At 54.6% G+C, this 14,807-nt stretch overlaps 1 protein-coding gene across 1 annotated transcript in view; it reads right to left on the bottom strand.

Moving 5' to 3' along the window:
• Nucleotides 1-14,807, bottom strand: part of LOC139239484 (neurexin-2-like) — a 1,141,616-nt gene that overhangs the window by 413,887 nt on the left and 712,922 nt on the right. The window contains exon 12 of the mRNA XM_070868266.1: nucleotides 13,141-13,322. Within this exon, the coding sequence (XP_070724367.1) occupies nucleotides 13,141-13,322 (182 nt within the window). The remainder of the gene's footprint in view (nucleotides 1-13,140; nucleotides 13,323-14,807) is intronic.

The following is a 14,807-nucleotide window of genomic DNA, read 5'->3' as shown; positions in this document are numbered from 1 at the left end:
TAGGAACAGATTTATCCCTGGGATGAACATAAGAACAATGGAAATAGGAGCAGGAGTAGGCCATACGGCCCCGCAAGCCTGCTCCGCCATTTAATAAGATCTTGGCTGATCTGATCTTGGCCACAACACCACTTCCCTGCCCGCTCCCCATAACCCTTGACTCCCTTAAGGGAAATGATCCATGTCCAGCCTCACCTACCCTGTCTCCAAGCCACCGTCAACATCTTCACCGAGGTGTACGAAAGCATGGGCCTTGCACTAAACATCCGTAAGACAAAGGTCCTCCACCAACCTGACCTCGCCACACAGCACTGCCCCCCCAGTCATCAAAATCCACGGCGCGGCCTTGGACAACGTGGACCAGTTTCCATACCTCGGGAGCCTCCTATCAGCAAGGGCAGGCATCGCCGACGAGATCCAACACTGCCTCCAGTACGCCAGCACAATCTTTGGCCAACTGAGGAAGAGAGTGTTTGAAGACGAGGACCTCAAATCTGCCACCAAGCTCATGGTCTACAGGGCTGTAGTGATACCCGTCCTCCTGTATGGCTCAGAGACATGGGCCATGTACAGTAGACGCCTCCAGAGAAATACCACCAATGCTGTCTCCGCAAGATCCTGCAAATCCCCTGGGAGGTCAGAGACACCAACGTGATAATGACCAGATAATCTGTTTTAGTGATGTTGATTGAGGGATAAATATTAGCCCCAGGACACCGGGGAGAACTTCCCCCAGCTCTTCTTCCAATAGTGGCCGTGGGATGTTTTCCGTCAACCTGAGAGGGCAGACGGGGCCTGGGTTTAACATCACAACTGAAACACGACACCTTCGACAGTGCAGCACTGTCGGAGTGGCAGTACTGAGGGAGCGCCGCACTGACGGAGGGGCAGTACTGAGGGAGTGCCTCACTGTCGGAGGGGCAGTACTGAGGGAGCGCCGCACTGACAGAGGGGCAGTACTGAGGGAGTGCCTCACTGTCGGAGGGGCAGTACTGAGCGAGCGCCGCACTGTCGGAGGGGCAGTACTGAGGGAGCGCCGCACTGACAGAGGGGCAGTACTGAGGGAGTGCCTCACTGTCGGAGGGGCAGTACTGAGCGAGCGCCGCACTGTCGGAGGGGCAGTATTGAGGGAGCGCCGCACTGTCGGAGGGGCAGTACTGAGCGAGCGCCGCACTGTCGGAGTGGCAGTACTGAGGGAGCGCCGCACTGACGGAGGGGCAGTACTGAGGGAGTGCCTCACTGTCGGAGGGGCAGTACTGAGGGAGCGCCGCACTGACAGAGGGGCAGTACTGAGGGAGTGCCTCACTGTCGGAGGGGCAGTACTGAGCGAGCGCCGCACTGTCGGAGGGGCAGTACTGAGGGAGCGCCGCACTGACAGAGGGGCAGTACTGAGGGAGTGCCTCACTGTCGGAGGGGCAGTACTGAGCGAGCGCCGCACTGTCGGAGGGGCAGTATTGAGGGAGCGCCGCACTGTCGGAGGGGCAGTACTGAGCGAGCGCCGCACTGTCGGAGGGGCAGTACTGAGGGAGCGCCGCACTGTCGGAGGGGCAATACTGAGGGAGCGCTGCACTGTCGGAGGGGCAGTACTGAGGGAGTGCCGCACTGTCGGAGGGGCAGTACTGAGCGAGCGCCGCACTGTCGGAGGGGCAGTACTGAGGGAGCGCCGCACTGTTGCAGGGGCAGTACTGAGGGAGCGCCGCACTGTCGGAGGGGCAATACTGAGGGAGCGCTGCACTGTCGGAGGGGCAGTACTGAGGGAGTGCCGCACTGTAGGAGGGGCAGTACTGAGGGAGTGCCGCACTGTCGGAGGGGCAGTACTGAGGGAGTGCCGCACTGTAGGAGGGACAGTACTGAGGGAGCGCCGCACTGTCGGAGGGGCAGTACTGAGGGAGCGCCGCACTGACAGAGGGGCAGTACTGAGGGAGTGCCTCACTGTCGGAGGGGCAGTACTGAGCGAGCGCCGCACTGTCGGAGGGGCAGTATTGAGGGAGCGCCGCACTGCCGGAGGGGCAGTACTGAGCGAGCGCCGCACTGTCGGAGTGGCAGTACTGAGGGAGCGCCGCACTGACGGAGGGGCAGTACTGAGGGAGTGCCTCACTGTCGGAGGGGCAGTACTGAGGGAGCGCCGCACTGACAGAGGGGCAGTACTGAGGGAGTGCCTCACTGTCGGAGGGGCAGTACTGAGCGAGCGCCGCACTGTCGGAGGGGCAGTACTGAGGGAGCGCCGCACTGACAGAGGGGCAGTACTGAGGGAGTGCCTCACTGTCGGAGGGGCAGTACTGAGCGAGCGCCGCACTGTCGGAGGGGCAGTATTGAGGGAGCGCCGCACTGTCGGAGGGGCAGTACTGAGCGAGCGCCGCACTGTCGGAGGGGCAGTACTGAGGGAGCGCCGCACTGTCGGAGGGGCAATACTGAGGGAGCGCTGCACTGTCGGAGGGGCAGTACTGAGGGAGTGCCGCACTGTCGGAGGGGCAGTACTGAGCGAGCGCCGCACTGTCGGAGGGGCAGTACTGAGGGAGCGCCGCACTGTTGCAGGGGCAGTACTGAGGGAGCGCCGCACTGTCGGAGGGGCAATACTGAGGGAGCGCTGCACTGTCGGAGGGGCAGTACTGAGGGAGTGCCGCACTGTAGGAGGGGCAGTACTGAGGGAGTGCCGCACTGTCGGAGGGGCAGTACTGAGGGAGTGCCGCACTGTAGGAGGGACAGTACTGAGGGAGCGCCGCACTGTCGGAGGGGCAGTACTGAGGGAGTGCGGCGCTCCCTCAGTACTGCGCCTCCAACAGTGCAGGACTCCCTCAGTACTGGCAGCGGGAGTGCCGGCCTGGATTTTTGCGTTCGAGTCTTTGGAGCTGGACTCGAACCCACGATGTGCTGACTCCAGAAGTGAGGGCGCTGCCCAGTGTATGTGGTGGCTCCTTTTACCCAATACCCACAGCTTCATGTGCGCTGGAACCCGCTAAATCAGCGAGCACCTGCCTTACCTCTCCCAGCTTAACCATACTGCCCGAGTGATAGCCGTCTCTCTTCACCATCATAGGCAGTCCCTCGGAATCGAGGAAGACTTGCTTCCACTCTTAACATGAGTGGCTGAACAGTCCAATACGAGAACCACAGTCCCTGTCACAGGTGGGACAGACATGGTTGAGGGAAGGGGAGGGTGGGACTGGTTTGCCGCACGCTCCTTCCGCTGCCTGCGCTTGGTTTCTGCACGCTCTCGGCGACGAGACTCGAGGTGCTCAGCACCCTCCCGGATGCACTTCCTCCACTTAGGGCAGACTGGTCTTTGGCCAGGGACTCCCAGGTGTCAGTGGGGATGTTGCACTTTATCAGGGAGGCTTTGAGGGTGTCCTTGTAACGTTTCCTCTGCCCACCTTTGGCTCGTTTGCCGCGAAGGAGTTCCGAGTAGAGCGCTTGCTTTGGGAGTCTCGTGTCTGGCATGCGGACAATGTGGCCCTGCCCAGCGGAGCTGGTCGAGTGTGGTCAGTGCTTCGATGCTGGGGATGCTGGCCTGGTCGAGGACGCTAACGTTGGTGCGTTGGTCCTCCCAGGGGATTTGTAGGACCTTGATGACGAGATTCAACATCGCCTTCTGTGCGCCTGAGGAAAAGAGTGTTCGAAGACCAGGCCCTCAAATCTGCCACCAAGTTCATGGTCTACAGGGCTGTAGTAATACTCACCCTCCTGTATGGCTCAGAGACATGGACCATGTACAGTAGACACCTCAAGTTGCTGGAGATATACCACCAACGATGTCTCCGCAAGATCCACCTCTCTTACGCCTGGACTGGCATATGATTGTCGGCTTAGCTCAGCCCCTGTAGCGTACCTGATTTCAATTCACGCTCTCAGTTGAGGAAGTATAGAAACCTTGTCAATATGTTAAACGCATGCCAGGCAAAGGCACACATTGAAAAGCTAAACAAGCCAGCTCTGCAGTGGAGAGAGAGGGATATTAAAATGGAAATTAGATTGCAGCGCGGGCAGCATAGAACCTACAGGGAGATAGGAGAGCGTGCATTTTCGGGAGCAGTGTATAGAAACAGCTTAAGAGAGAGATATTCGAAGGGATAAATGAGCTCTCTACGGTGCAATAGCTACAAAAGTCAAAGCAATAGTAAAGCTTTCTCCCAGTATCACAACATCAAAGTGGTTGGACGGATATTAAATCCATTCATCCTTTGCTCTCCATCTTAAACCCTCATCAACAGAGGTGCACTGATAGCCTTCACTGAGTCATGAGCACGTGTTGTTTCAGTGAAATTTGTACGCAATAGAGTGAGGCATTTTAGTGCCAATGAGGAAGAAACGCTTATAATCCTACCACGCAGCATAACCATCAAACCGTTCGAGAATAAAGCTCCCTCTACACTGTCCCATCAAACACTCCCAGGGCAGGTACAGCACGGGGTTAGATACAGAGTAAAGCTCCCTCTACACTGTCCCATCAAACACTCCCAGAGCAGGTACAGGGGGTTAGATACAGAGTAAAGCTCCCTCTACACTGTCCCATCAAACACTCCCAGAGCAGGCACAGCACGGGGTTAGATACAGAGTAAAGCTCCCTCTACACTGTCCCATCAAACATTCCCAGGGCAGGTACAGCACGGGTTAGATACAGAATAAAGCTCCCTCTACACTGTCCCATCAAACACTCCCAGAGCAGGCACAGCACGGTGTTAGATACAGAGTAAAGCTCCCTCTACACTGTCCCATCAAACACTCCCAGGGCAGGTACAGGGGGTTAGATACAGAGTAAAGCTCCCTCTACACTGTCCCATCAAGCACTCCCTGGGCAGGTACAGGGGGTTAGATACAGAGTAAAGCTCCCTCTACACTGTCCCATCAAACACTCCCAGGGGAGGTACAGCACGGGTTAGATACAGAGTAAAACTCCCTCTGCACTGTCCCATCAAACACTCCCAGGGGAGGTACAGCACAGGTTAGATACAGAGTAAAACTCCCTCTACACTGTTCCATCAAACTCTCCCAGGGGAGGTACAGCACAGGGTTAGATACAGAGTAAAGCTCCCCCTACACTGTCCCATCAAACACTCCCAGGGCAGGTACAGGGGGTTAGATACAGAGTAAAGCTCCCTCTACACTGTTCCATCAAACACTCCCAGGGCAGGTACAGCATGGGGTTAGATACAGAGTAAAGCTCCCTCTACACTGTCCCATCAAACACTCCCAGGGCAGGTACAGCATGGGGTTAGATACAGAGTAAAGCTCCCTCTACACTGTCCCATCAAACACTCCCAGGGCAGGTACAGCATGGGGTTAGATACAGAGTAAAGCTCCCTCTACACTGTCCCATCAAACACTCCCAGGGCAGGTACAGCATGGGGTTAGATACAGAGTAAAGCTTCCTCTACACTGTCCCATCACACACTCCCAGGACAGGTACAGCATGGGGTTAGATACAGAGTAAAGCTCCCTCTACACTGTCCCATCAAACACTCCCCGGGCAGGTACAGCATGGGGTTAGATACAGAGTAAAGCTCTCTCTACACTGTCCCATCAGTCATGTTAGATCCAGAGCTGTGCCATGCAGTGTAAGGACATGAGTTGCTCAAGTGCATGTCTCGGTGGCTGGGCCAGTGACAGTCCTGTACAACTCCAGCCTCAAACGGCGTGTAGACTCTCCTTCTCTCTCATTGCAAGCAATCATTTGCTAATCCCTGGCAATGGCCAGCCTTGGCGAAGGCCTCCAGTGGGATGAGTTGGCCTCCTGATCCACTCACTCTGATACTTTCTGTTAACTGTCCCCATCCCTTTAATTCCGAGAGCGACTGGAGAAGTTGCGGTTGGAGCAGAGAAGGCAGAGAGGAGATTTTAGCGAGGCGTTGAAAAATCATGAGGGGGTCCAGACAGAGTAGAGCGAGAGAAAGTGTTCCCATTGGTGGAAGGGTGGAGAACCAGAGGGACACACAGATTTAAGGCGATTGGCAGAAGAACCAAAGACGACACAGGGGAAAATCTTGTCACGCAGCGAGTGGTTCGGGGCTGGAATGCGCTGCCTGAGAGGGTGAGGGTGGGGGGGGGCAGATTGGAGAGCAGCCTTCAAAAGGGAGTTGGAGAAATACTCGACTGAGAAAAAAAATAGCGGGTTTCGTGGGAAAGAGTGGCCACAGAATCGAGGGGCCGAACGGCCTCCTTCTATGCTGGATCGTTGAAGATGGCAGGGCACGTTGAGAAGGTGGTTAAAAATGCTCACATGGTCCCGGGCTTCATAAATAGAGGCACAGGGGACGGAAACTGTCCCTCGCCGGAAACGCAGCGCGCTAACCGTGCCTCGGCTGTGTTTGCCGCCGCGGTGGGCTCTTGCACGCAATTCCCCTCGTTGTTTTCCCCGGCGGCCCCCGGATCGTGGTCACGATGGAGGGGGGTGGGGGGGGGGGGGGGGGGGCGGGAGTGCGATGGAGAGGGGAGGTTCGCGCACTAGAGGGTCGGAGGTCGGGGCTGGGGGGGCGGGTGAGTTTCCGCCGCCATCACTCGTCGGCGTAGCGCCGATGACGTCACTCGGAAGGGGAGGGCCGCTGCGAGCTCTGCCGTTGTCGAAGTTCGATCCGTCGGGCCGCCAGGGACGGGCTTTCGGCCTGGCACCCAAGGGTGGGGGGGCGGGGCGCACACTGGGCCACCAGCCGAACCCGGCGCGGGCAATAACCGTCGGCCTGACACGGCAGTCGGCCGACAAACGAAAAACAAGATGGCGGTCACATCTTGATGGCAGCCGCACCGCCATTTTTGAACGCACTCCAAGCACAACGCGGCGACAGAAAAAGATGGCGGCACCGAGCAGCGGGCAACACGATTTTCAATTTCGCGTCGGGGGGGGGGAACATCAGTGGCGCGCGCTCTGATGACGCACCTCGGACGGATCGGCAAGAGCGGGACGGTAATGAGGGGGGGGGGCGGTGGGGGTGTCACGCCGGGGACACCGCAGGACCGCAATTTTCAAAATGGCGGCCGTTCGCCGGAAAATCGGCGGCCGTTCCACTCCGCCGTGTGGCTGCCGATTTGTGGCGGTAACAGGCCTGAATTGAAGCGGCAATTTCGGTCGCTAAGGGTAAGGAAGTCTTGATACAACTGGTCAGGGCCCTGGTGAGACCACACCTGGAGCACTGTGCGCAGTTTTGGTCTCCGCATCTCAGGAAGGATATACTTGCCTTGGAGGCGGTGCATCGGAAGTTCACCAGACTGATTCCTGGGATGAGAGGGTTGTCCTAAGATGAGAGATTGAGTAGACGAGGCCGATATTCTCTGGAGTTGAGAAGAATGAGGGGTGATCTCGTTGAAACGTGTAAGATTCTGAGGGGGCTTGACAGGGTAGATGCAGGGAGGGTGTTTCCCCCCCCCCCGGGCTGGGGAGTCTAGAACCAGGGGTCACAGTCTCAGGATAAGGGGTTGGCCATTGAGGACTGAGATGAGGAGGAATTTCTTCACTCAGAGGGTGGGTGAATCTTTGGAATTCTCTGCCCCAGAGGGCTGTGGGAGGCTCAGTCGTTGAGTATATTCAAGGCTGAGACCAATAGATTTTTGGATTCTCGGGGAATCAAGGGATCGGGCGGGAAAGTGGAGTTGAGGTCCAAGGTCGGCCATGATCTGATTGAATGGCGGAGCAGGCTCGAGGGGCCTTCGGGCCTACTCCTGCTCCTAATCCTTATTTCAAGTACACCCCGCTGTAAACGTTCCCTCTGCACTCGTCCTCAACACCCTTGGAATTTAAAATTGCGACTTAGTCCCTGTCGAGCATTCTGATGGCCCGCCTTCTTTAAACTAATTCTATTACATGAATTATGTCATGTTTGGCTAGTGAGCAGGTTTGCCAGTAATTGCTACCAGAGAGAATTAATTTTATACATTTTAATGGTGTTTTAGCAAATCTGCTGATAGCTGCTATTAGCTGGGAGTGCTGACAAGGTGCATAATTCCTCCGACTCTTCTGACAGGCCCTGTGTGTGTGCGAAAGAACCAGCTCACGGGTAGGTGTCTCTTCGAGCTCAACACAGGGCGCGGGTTTAATGCCATGCTCTCCGCTCGGAGGGATCAGAGTGGGAATTAACGACCCACCCGCCTTCTCCGTCCCCCCCACAAATCATGTTTGCCATTCATTGCCCCAGTCCGATTCTCAGGAGGTCCGTGAAGAGAAAGTGGAATCAATTAGGGGCTGAGGGGATGGATCAATGAGATGATTTCCACAGGGACATGAATACACAAGAGCATAAGAATTAGGAGCAGGCCATTTGACCCCTTGAGCCTGCATTCAACGAGATCACGGCTGATCTTCTCCCTCAACACTTCCCCGCCCGATCCCCATATCCCTTGATTCTCTTAATATCCAACAATCTATCGATCCCTGCCTTGAATATACTCAACGACTGAGCCTCCACAGCCCTCTGGGGCAGAGAATTCCAAAGATTCACCACCCTCTGAGTGAAGAAGTTCCTCCTCATCTCAGTCCTCAATGGCCGAGCCCTTATCCTGCGACTGTGTGACCCCTGGTTCCAGACTCAAGAAGCTCGACACCATCCGGGACAAAGCAGCCCGCTTGATGGGCACGCCACCCACCACCTTCAACACTCACTCCCTCCACCACCGGCGCCCCCTGGCTGCAGTGTGCACCGTCTACAAGATGCACTGCAGCAACTCGCCAAGGCTTCTTCGGCAGCACCTCCCAAACCCGCGACCTCTACCACCTAGCAGGACCAGGGCAGCAGGCGCATGGGAACACCACCACCTCCACGTTCCCCTCCCAGTCACACACACACACCATCCCGACTTGGGAAATGTATCGGCCGCTCCTTCATCGTCGCTGGGTCACAATCCTGGAACTCCCTCCCTAACAGCACTGTGGGAGCACCTTCAGCACACGGACTGCAGCGGTTCAAGAAGGCGGCTCACCACCACCTTCTCAAGGGGCGATTAGGGACGGGCGATAAACGCTGGGCCTTGCCAGCGACGCCCACATCCCAGGTACGAATCAAAAAATATATTGTCCATGCCCATATAGAGGCAACACTTTTATATCGGCCACACCTGTATATAGTCCACATCTGTATATACAACAACAACTTATATTTATATAGCACCTTTAACGTAGTAAGACATCACAAGGCACATCGCAGGAGTGTTGTAAGACAAAACAAATACATTTGACACTGGGCCGCATATGAAGAAATTACGGCAGGTGACCAAAAGCTTGGTCAAAGAGGTAGGTCTTAAGGGGCGCCTTAAAAGAGAGGTGGAGAGGTTTAGGGAGGGAGTTCCAGAGCTTGGGGCCCAGGCAACAGAAGGCACGGCCACCGATGGTGGAGCGATTATAATCAGGGATGGTCAGGGGGGCAGAATTAGAGGAGCGCAGAGATCTCGGGGGGTTGTGGGGCTGGAGGAGATTACAGAGATAGGGAGGGGGCGCGAGTATGTATATGCTGCATATCTTTGGACCACATCTGTCGATAGGCCTCATCGGTATATAGGCCACACCTGCGTATAGTCCACACCAGTACAAGGTCACCCCCCCATACACGTACACGTGCAACTTCCCAAATCTGGGAACTCCGCAAACAGTGATTGTCCGAAAAGGGGACATTTTGCCCGTGGCTGAAGGAATCGTGCCAAATCCAGAATTATTGTCCGTAAACTGGACATTTTCAGGCAAAACCCAAAACCCGGCACAGACTCTGTCGAGGATTCCTGATTTCTGACTATTGATTTTCTTGTCTGAAATCCGGAAAAACCCAAAAACCGGAACGGTCTCAGTGGTGACGATTCTGGATTTCGGGCGTTGTACCTGTATAAATAACCCATATCCATGCCAAAGGCCTCTGTGAGGTTAAATAAGGCCGTGTACAAGGGTTGGTGCTGTTCCCTGCATTTCTCTGGCAGTTGACGCGCCGTGAAGGCCATGTCTGTGGTACTCCATAGTGGACGGAATCCGCATTCAGTGAACGTCAGTGTTCTCGCTCGGGCCAACCTCCCCAGCATCGAAGCACTGACCACACTCGACCAGCTCCGCTGGGCAGGGCCGCATTGTCCGCATGTCAGACACGAGACTCCCAAAGCAAGCGCTCTACTCGGAACTCCTTCACGGCAAGCGAGCCAAAGGTGGGCAGAGGAAACGTTACAAGGGACACCCTCAAAGCCTCCCTGATAAAATGGGACATCCCCACCGACACCTGGGAGTCCCTGGCCAAAGACCAGTCTGCCCTAAGTGGAGGAAGTGCATCCGGGAGGGCGCTGAGCACCTCGAGTCTCGTCGCCGAGAGCGTGCAGAAACCAAGCGCAGGCAGCGGAAGGAGCGTCCGGCAAACCAGTCCCACCCACCCCTTCCCTCAACCACTATCTGTCCCACCTGTGACAGGGACTGTGGTTCCCGTATTGGACTGTTCAGCCACCTAAGGACTCATGTTAAGAGTGGAAGCAAATCTTCCTCGATTCCGAGGGACCGCCTATGATGATGGTGAGCCCACATCTGTAAATAGGTCACACAGATGTTCTCTTTAATTTTTTGGGGGCGAGGGGCGTGACCTCTTTAACGGCCCAATCAAAGTGCGAGATTTATCGGGGGCGGGGGAGCACTGCACGTTTGCGTGGCTTAACGGGAACATGGTCGGAGGGGGGGGGGGCGCTCCTATATATAGTCCACACACCCACGTACAGCCCGCTCCTGCCTTACAGGCCATGCCCCGACATAAGCCTCGCTCATACACGAACGGCCATTCTCCCAACCCCCCCACCGCTCCCACCGCCGTCCTTCTGACCCTCCACCCCCGGCCCCGCTGCCCCTCCGCCAGGGACACAACAGCAAACAACCTTTCACTGACTCCCTCCTCCACGGCGGAGGTGGGGCCCAACCCCGAGGGCCGTTAATGGCGCATCACCTCTACACAGCCGGAAGTATCGACGCACCACCTTAGCAAACAACCAGGCACACACCACAACAGAGTCCGTGAGCGCCTCAGCTCATCCGTGGCTTGTCCTCGGCGCGAAGCCACCGCGCACTGCCATTTCCACCGCGCAGGCCGTGTTGCCGTGGTAACAGTCTCCACATAGACAAACATAAGAACATCAGAAATAGGAGCAGGAGTCGGCCATTCGGCCCCTCGAGCCTGCTCCGCCATTTAATAAGATCATGGTTGATCCGATCATCGACTCAGGTCCACTTCCCCGCCCGCTCCCCATAACCCCTTATTCTCTTATCGCTCAAAAACCTGTCTATCTCCACCTTGAATATATTCAATGACCCAACCTCCACAGCTCTCTGGGGCAGAGAATTCCACAGATTTACAAACCTCTGAGAGAAGAAATTCCTCCTCATCTCAGTTTTAAATGGGCGGCCCCTTATTCTGAGACTATGCTCTCTAGTTTTAGATTCCCCCACGAGGGGAAACATCCTCTCTACATCTACCCTGTCCAGCCCCTTCAGAATCTTATACGTTTCAATAAGGTCACCTCTCATTCTTCTAAACTCCAATGAGTAGAGGCCCAACCTGCTCAACCTTTCCTCATAGGACAACTCCTTCATCTCAGGAATCAACCTCAGGAACCTTCTCTGAACTGCCTCCAATGCAAGTATATCCTTCCTTAAATACCGAGACCAAAACTGTACGCAGTACTCCAGGTGTGGCTGCTTTTATACTCTATCCCCCTTTGCAATAAAGGCCAACATTCCATTTTCCTTCCTGAACACTTGCTGTACCTGCATACTAACTTTTTGTGTTTCATGCACAAGGACCCCCAGGTCCCTCTGAACTCCAGCATTTTGTAATCCCTCCCCATTTAAATAATAATTTGCTTTTCTATTTTTTCTGCCAAAGTGGATAACCTCACATTTTCCCACATTATACTCCATCTGACAAATGTTTGCCCACTCACTTAGCCTGTCTGTATCCCTCTGCAGATTTTTTGTGCTCTCCTCACAACTTGCTTTCCCATCCATCTTTGTATCATCAGCAAACTTGGTTACATTACACTCGTCCCCTTCATGCAAGTTATTAATATATATTGTAAATAGTTGAAGCCCCAGCACTGATCCCTGCGGCACCCCACTAGTTACTGTTTCCCAACCAGAAAATGACCCATTTATCCCGACTCTCTGTTTTCTGTTAGTTAGCCAATCTTCTATCCATGCGAATATATTACCCCCAACCCCGTGAGCTTTTATCTTGTGCACCTTATCGAATGCCTTCTGGATATCCAACTACACCACATCCGCTGGTTCCCCCTTATCCACCCTGCTTGTTACATCCTCAAAGAGCTCCAGCAAATTTGTCCAACATGATTTCCCTTTCATAAAACCATGCTGACTCTACTTGATTGAATCATGCTTTTCCAAATGTCCTGCTACTGCTTCCTTAATAATGGACTCCAGCCTTGTCCCAACGACAGATGTTAGGCTAACTGGTCTATACTTTCCTGCTTTCTGTCTCCCTCCTTGCTTAAAGAGGGGGCCTTACATTTGCGATTTTCCAATCCAGTGGGACTCCTCCAGAATCCAGGGAATTTTGCTACGAGAAGAGATTGGGCCAATAGTCTTGGGAGTTGAGAACAACTGGAGCTGATCCCATTGAAACGTATAAAATGCTTAGTGGACTTGACAGGGTGGAGGATATTTCCCCTGGACGGTTTCATGTACAAGTACCTGTACAAGGAGGATTTTCTTCTCTCAGAGGGTTGTAAATCTGTGGAATTCGCTGCCTCAGGGAGCTGTGGAAGCTGGGACATTAAGTGGATTTAAGACAGAGATGGACAGATACTTAACCGATAAGGGGACAAGGGAGCGGGCGGGGAAGTGGAGCTGAGTCCATGATCGGATCAGCCATGATCGTATTAAATGGCGGAGCAGGCTCGAGGGGCCGAATGGCCGACTCCTGCTCCTATGTTCTTATGACTCCCAGATGCCTCTGTACCGCGGCATTTTGATTTCGCGAGTAAACTCTCTCCCTTTAGACAATATTTTGCTTCTCTGTTCTCCACCAGGCAGCAGAATGCTTCAGGCAGACTAGGCCCGAGGTCTTGTTTCTCCAAACAGCGAGACGGGTTGGCACAACCCGCGATAACTTGACCACCCGTGCGTGAGCGCCGGGCAGAATGGCGCTGCCCTCCCCACAGCTACATTGACGCCAACCAGCGGGCACTTACGATGTGCAGCTGTAGGTAGTCGCCCAGGCCGGAGGCACTGTCCACCCGCACCAAGATGGCGTCCTTCTGCTGCGTGCTAAATCCCACGGCGAGCCGGTCTGCGCGTGTGCTCGGCCGATCGTTGGGGGGCCACGTGTACGTGATGAGGGCGCCGCCCCGGCCAAAGATGTACGTGGTGCCAGCTGAAAAAAAATGAACGGGACACAGGTTAGTTTATCACCTGACTCAAAGCTTTACTCTGTATCTAACCCCGTGCTATACCTACCCTGGGAGTGTTTGATGGGACAGTGTAGAGGGAGCTTTACTCTGTATCTAACCCCGTGCTGTACCTGCCCTGGGAGTGTTTGATGGGACAGTGTAGAGGGAGCTTTACTCTGTATCTAACCCCCTGTACCTGCCCTGGGAGTGTTTGATGGGACAGTGTAGAGGGAGCTTTACTCTGTATCTAACCCCGTGCTGTACCTGCCCTGGGAGTGTGTGATGGGACAGTGTAGAGGGAGCTTTACTCTGTATCTAACCCCGTGCTGTACCTGCCCTGAGAGTGTGTGATGGGACAGTGTAGAGGGAGCTTTACTCTGTATCTAACCCCGTGCTGTACCTGCCCTGGGAGTGTGTGATGGGACAGTGTAGAGGGAGCTTTACTCTATATCTAACCCCGTGCTGTACCTGTCCTGGGAGTGTTTAATGGGACAGTGTAGAGGGAGCTTTACTCTGTATCTAACCCCGTGCTATACTTGCCCTGGGAGTGTGTGATGGGACAGTGTAGAGGCTAATTAATTTCTAACATGCTGGCACTCCCTGCCTGGTCCAAACTCAGCATGGGTGGAATCAGCAGACAGCGGGACCACAATCCCAACCACTTACATCGTGACCCCATGTCACAGGCTGCCGGCGGGACTGACAGATGGAATAAGCGCATGTCCTAATTAAAACAAGACTAGTCTGACTGGATTAGAGGTGCACTGGCATGATTCGTATTTAACTGTAACCAGCTGGCCATTTCTCAACGAGACATACTATGGAGGGTACCAGTACATGATGTGGAGCATACGACTTGCACAGTTACACAATATAGAACCATATAGAAATTCACAACACGGAAGGAGGCCATTTCGGCCCATCGTGTCCGCGCCGGCCGACCAAGAGCCACCCAGCCTAATCCCACTTTCCCGCTCTCGGTCCGTAGCCCTGTCGGTTACACGGGCACATCCAAGTACTTTTTAAATGTGGTGAGGGTTTCTGCCTCTACCACCCTTTCAGACAGTGAGCTCCGTCCCAGACCCCCACCACCCTCTGGGTGAAGACATTTTCCCCTCAAATCCCCTCTTAACCTCGCCCCCCAATTACTTTAAATCTGTGCCCCCTGGTTGTTGACCCCTCTGCCAAGGGAAACAGGTCCATCCTATCCACTCTATCCAGGCCCCTCATCATTTTATACACCTCAATCAGGTCTCCCCTCAGCCTCCTCTGTTCCAAAGAAAACAGACCCCAGCCTATCCAATATTTCCTCATCGCTAAAATTCTCCAGTCCTGGCAACATCCTTGTAAATCTCCTCTGTACCCTCTCCAGTGCAATCACATCCTTCCTGTAATGTGGTGACCAGAACTGCACGCAGTACTCCAGCTGTGGCCTAACTAGTGTTTTGTACAGTTCAAGCATAACCTGC

This window comes from Pristiophorus japonicus, chromosome 27 (assembly GCF_044704955.1).
Source record: "Pristiophorus japonicus isolate sPriJap1 chromosome 27, sPriJap1.hap1, whole genome shotgun sequence".
In the NCBI taxonomy this organism is placed as follows: domain Eukaryota; kingdom Metazoa; phylum Chordata; class Chondrichthyes; family Pristiophoridae; genus Pristiophorus; species Pristiophorus japonicus.
Note: the sequence above shows the minus strand (reverse complement) of the source record. Positions and strands in the feature narration are given on the sequence as shown.